The sequence below is a fragment of the Nicotiana attenuata genome, chromosome 9 (genome assembly GCF_001879085.1).
Source record: "Nicotiana attenuata strain UT chromosome 9, NIATTr2, whole genome shotgun sequence".
Lineage (NCBI taxonomy): Eukaryota > Viridiplantae > Streptophyta > Magnoliopsida > Solanales > Solanaceae > Nicotiana > Nicotiana attenuata.
In genome coordinates, this window is record NC_031997.1 from 48,891,455 (window position 1) to 48,896,873 (window position 5,419).

General features: G+C 44.7%; 1 protein-coding gene across 1 annotated transcript; it reads right to left on the reverse strand.

Annotated features, from left to right (window-relative positions):
- On the reverse strand, positions 525 to 1,936 carry LOC109232707. Its single transcript, XM_019398454.1, has 3 exons — positions 1,472 to 1,936; positions 1,232 to 1,375; positions 525 to 1,115 (listed from the first exon to the last, which is right to left on the reverse strand). Exons 1-3 carry the CDS (start codon positions 1,934 to 1,936, stop codon positions 525 to 527), a joined length of 1,200 nt encoding a protein of 399 aa, XP_019253999.1.

Consider the following 5,419-nt stretch of genomic DNA (forward strand, 5'->3'; position numbering starts at 1 on the left):
TAAGAGGCCGAATCGGCCAATGGCTAATATATAAGATCCCAGGGGCTAGCTTAAAGAGCCTAGCCGATATATAAGAGCCCAAGGGCCAACTTAAAGAGCCTAAGGGCCGATATATAAGAGCCCAAGGGCCAACTTAAAGAGCCTGAGGGCCGATATATAAGGGCCTAAGGGCCAACTTCGAAAGGCTTAAGGGCCAAAAACGTATTATACGAGACTCCATTCTCACTCGACCCGGACTCAAGAGTCACGGTATCCCGAGCTTGAGTCAGATCGATTTAAACTTGGCTCAAGGATTACTATTTTTGTTAATAAGGATCTAAGGGTTTACTATTTCCCGAGCCCAAGCCAATTCCAGGACCAATCATTCAAGTTATACAAAAGAGGGATTCCATAAATCAAACAATATGAAATCCAGCACAAGTCGAAAATGAGATAGAGAGTTCCTATTATATTTCCAAAATATGATTACAGGGGATGTTTTCACAAGGGATACTTGCACAAAAACAAAATAAGGAAACGTAAAACTACTTCGGAGTCACATCTTCGGCAGCCTCATCCTCGGGAGCCTCATCTTCGAAAGCCTCATCCTCAAAGACTTCACCCTTGTCTCCTCCACTCTCGGAGCAATTGGCTGAATCATCCTCATCGGAAAGCAGAGCGGCAGCCTCTTCTTCCAAAATCTTTGCCCTTTCAATATCGGCGGAGAGATCGAAGCCGCGAGCGTGTACCTCCTCGAGGGTAGTCCTCCGAGATTGACGCCTAGCATGATCAAGTGCACTTGATAACTTAACTTCTGCTGCAGAAGAGATCTCCTTTGCCCGAGCATTAGCCGCTTCAGCATCGGCTCGGTACGAAGACATAATTGCCTCAGCATCAGATCTGTCCTTAGCCAACTCAGCAGCGGATTTAGCTCTAAGCTCCTCGATGTCGCGGCCTCGAGCTAGGCTCTCCTCCTTCACACTTTGAAACTGACGTTCGAGGGAAGCCAGCTCTGCTCGAAGAGTTTCTATCTCAGAGGCGAGATTGTCCATGCTTTGCCTCCACCCCAAGGTCTCGGCCTTTTTCATCTTAAGCTCCTCCTGAAGCTGTGCCACTAAGTCGGCCTTTTGATAAAACTGCGAAATTAAAGATATTAGACGTCAAAACAAGCAAGATCATAACAGGCCCTCAAAGGTTATATTATCTTCTCAACATACTCGGCCCGTCTTTGGAAAGCCTGGGTCAATTCAACTCGAAGATCGCTGATCTCCACCTCTTTCTTAACATAGAGGTTTATAAGATCGTCCCTTTCTTTCGAAATCTTTTTAAGCTCAGCCTCACATCGAGCAAGATCAGTTCGAGACTTGGAAAATACCTTTTTGTGGAGCACCACAGCCTTCATAAAAAAGGAGGAAAGATGGATTCAGAACAGCAAAAACATAGGCGCAGGCATAACAAACAGAAAACTCACTTGTTTGAAGAGTCTACGAGCCTCATCAAAAATGAAAGAAGCATCTGGGGCGGGGCCATCTTCAAGCCCTACAAGGCATTCTCGAAAGATGTCATGTCCTTCATGGCTTGCTTCCACTTCAGAAGACCTCATATTCTGAGCGCCTCGGATTTTCCCCTCGGAGAACTCGGGGCCAGGAGGTGAATCATCTACATTGATTACCCCAAATGATACACTCGAGGCGTTATCTTTATTTTGAAGAGGCTCAGGACTGGGCCGTTCAGCCTCACCCTCCAAATGGCCTCCTAGGCAAGGTGCCTTTTTTCTGTACAATAGCTCGGGGACTTTATTTGAACTCCCCTTGGAGATTTCTTCGACTCGGGAATGAGCCACATCGATCTTCACCGGCTCGACGGACTTCGAAGCACCAGCATTTTTTCTTTCACGGGCTACCAACAGGCAGTCGTCATCTTCTTCTTCCTCCTGATCCCGAAGGCGTTGTGCCATTTCCGGAGATGAGGCCGCCGTATCGACCTTGGACCTTCGAGCCACGCTCTTCTTAGGCTTCGGGGGATTTGCGGGCGACTCTCTTTTTCTCTTTCTTTCTTTAGAAGACTTGGAACTTCTTCTTCATCATCCGGAGCCGGCCGCATAGCAACAATGTCTCCAAGACCTATACAAAACCGAAGTAAATATACCATAAAGAGAAGTACAAGAAAGCAAGCAAGGGAGCTCACCATGGTTTTTGGCCTCCCATCGACCCTTGGCCAAATCTCGCTAGCAACGCTTCGAATAAGAGGAAGCGGAAGCCAACTTTCGGACCTAGCCTTCGAGGTCCGGGAACCCACCAGGAAACCAAGCAGTGGCTGCGCCATCGGAAAGGGGTTAGATCAAAGAGAAGGATAAAACTAAGAAAAAGAAAAGAAAGCAGGGTATAAACCTGCTATGTACTTACACTTCATGTTCCACTCCTCGGGGAACGACATCCAATCAACAGGAATTAGGTCAGAGGTCCTGACTTGGACAAACCGGCTCATCCACCCTCGGTCTTTGTCCTCGTCGATGCTACAGAAGAGAGATTCCGGGGATCGATGTTGCAATTTTATCAGGCCACCACGATAAAGTTGAGGACTGTACAGTCTGATCAGATGGTCGAGGGTAAAAGACATCCCCTCGACATGGCTTGAAAAGAACCTGATCAAGTAAACGATTTGCCAGAATAAGGGGTAGGTCTGACCAAGCATCACTCGGTATCGTTGGCAAAAGTCAAGGATAGCTGGATCTATGGGACCCTGAGCCAGAATTGCAGGACCCAGCGTGAATGGGTAGGTATATACGCTCAAGTACCCCGTTTTATATGTAGTGATGTTCTCCTCGGAGGAAGGAATCACTACTTCCTTTTTCTCCCACTTGCAGTCTTCCCTTACTTGCGCGAGCTCGTCCTTGGTTATCAAACAAACGTACCGAGACATGGGCTCACATCGGCCTGGTGTCGACATAGGTTTCTCGATTTTGAACTCGGATGTTATTTCACATGGCGGGGGGATGCACTCCTCAATACGAGGGGGCACCACCGGTTTGCCCTTGGTCGGTCGAGAAGATGAATTAGAGGTTTTAGCCATCACAATACGAAAATTCAAGAAAAAGGAGAATGTTGATAGGAAAATAGAAGAAAAGGAAGAATTCAGGGAAATTGAAAGAGCTAACGAGACTTTGAAAACAATACGAGAATAAAGTTTGCAAAGGTGTGAAGTTTATCTATTTATAGGGGTCTTGTAACCGTACTTTGGAAGACAAAAGGCCGACCGTCAGCCGCCTCCAATTAATGACTTTGGGAACCGCACAAAAAGTAACTTTTCAGTCACTTCAGCTGCTGATGTCACGAGATTGGCGTCAGGATCGAGGCGTCGAAAGTTAATCCGTTTTTATCAACCTATTTCGAGTTCGAGCAAGTGCTAGCTCGGCTACTAAGCCCACGGGCTACCCGATTTTGAGAAAATTCTCATTCGGGGACTGTCTACAAAGCCTAAGGGCTAACTTTAATTCAAATTCGAAACCTTGCTCTCACTCAGATCGAACTCAAGCATCGGTGTCTCGAGCTCGCATCAAATCAACTTAAGCCTGGCTCGAGGGTTAACAAAAACCCTAAGGGGTATTATATTGATCAATTAAAACCTAAGGGTATATTATGTTCTGAGTCCAGTGATCGAGCCAGTCACCAAAGTTATGCCATTGAATGTTTTCGTAGATAAAGATGGAATGAAAAATTCAACACGAGCCGAAAGTAAGACAAAGAGATCCTTTTATATTTACAAGAGATGGTTACAAAATATAACTACAATATCCATGAAGGGTATTCAAGCAGGAACAAAGAAACAAGAAACATAGGACAACAACCTAATATACTCTTGAGGCCGCGTCCTCGAGAGTACCATCTTCGGGAACCTCCTTCCCGGGGACTCCACTTCTGATCTTTGAAAAATGTATGTACGCCCGAAGAGATTTAGGGCAAAAAACCCTCGATGAATATAACCATATTACCAGCAACATGGATTGAGCATTCCGTTGAAATTTTGGGACATAATCCGCTAAAAAGGGAGCAGCAAAAGAAAAGACCAGAAGATGTAGATTTACCTTTTATCACAAGAAAAATCAAAATGGTTACAAGATGTACAAGCAACGATCCAAGAATGTTCATCCTTGGGACGTTGCGCCGGTATAGGATGCAAAAGTTAGTAGACGATACTGCCACCTCATTCCATGGAGAGAAAAAGGAATGAAGTGCTATACCAGGTTAAAGTTAAGAGAGATGAGCAGCAATGAAAAGTTCGCGTATTTTCTAATGCGAGAAGGATTCGGCGTCCTTCTCGCGTTGTTTTAAATCGAAGCTTTGAGAAAGAGAACCTTGGCATAACTGGTAAAATTGCTGCCATATGACCTTGTCTTCACAGGTTCGAACCATAAAAATAGACGATTAAAGAAGGAAGCAAAGAAGGGAAAAGATCAAAAGTAGATAAAGATGAGTAAAGTACAGTTCTTAGTTTAACAGAATAACCTCCTATTTATAGGAAGGCGGTGACGGATCGGTGGCGCAAGTGGCCAACCAACACTGACACGCATTTGATGTTTTGGGGAAGAGCGCCGACGTGACATCTCCGATCATTTCAAGCGCCTACGCCACGAGCGTGACATCATCATGAAAATCTCGGGGAGGTTGAGATGCAAATCGTTTCTTATCATTTTATTCTAAGAAACGCGCAGACTATCTGTATACGGTCGAGATCGAATGCCTCTGATCTATACACTTAGGAGGCCGTCCGAAGTCCGAGTCCGGGTAAGGCCAGGTTAGAGCTCGAGGGACCAGGCCCGAGTTCGAAGGCGACGCACGATGGATACCGAGGTCGGGTGTGTTCTACCCCGAAATAGTACCGTTATGGATTTGTACCGGAACTAGCTTAATTCCTGCCACATCCTTAAAATCATGGCGCAAATTACGGAGTAGGATCGTACAATTCCGTACTAGATGGTTACACAGTTGTACCAAGAATATTCCCAGCTGTAAATATAAATATTCCTTATTTAGGGTTCCCCATTATATAAGGGGGACCTCAATCATTTGTGAGACCATCTTTTACTGAGAAAAGAATATACTCTCTACCTTTTTGCCTGCTGTTCATCAGAATTGTTCCTTAGCTTGATTATTCTTACTTTGATTTTCTTACCTCATTGTTCTTACTGCCTTAAGCCACATCGAGGTCACCTTCTCGAGGTCACTGCTGCTAACTAGCATTGATTTGATTCACTTCTACCTTTCATTTCTACTTCATATTTCTTGATTATTAATTGGTATTGAACTAAATCACATATCTTTAAAACCACAAATCAAGTTTAATTGTTAGTCACACTTTTCGAGGTAAATAATTTTGAATTCGAATTCGGCATCTCGAACAATATATGGTTGATGTTATAAACGTCAATACCACACGGGGG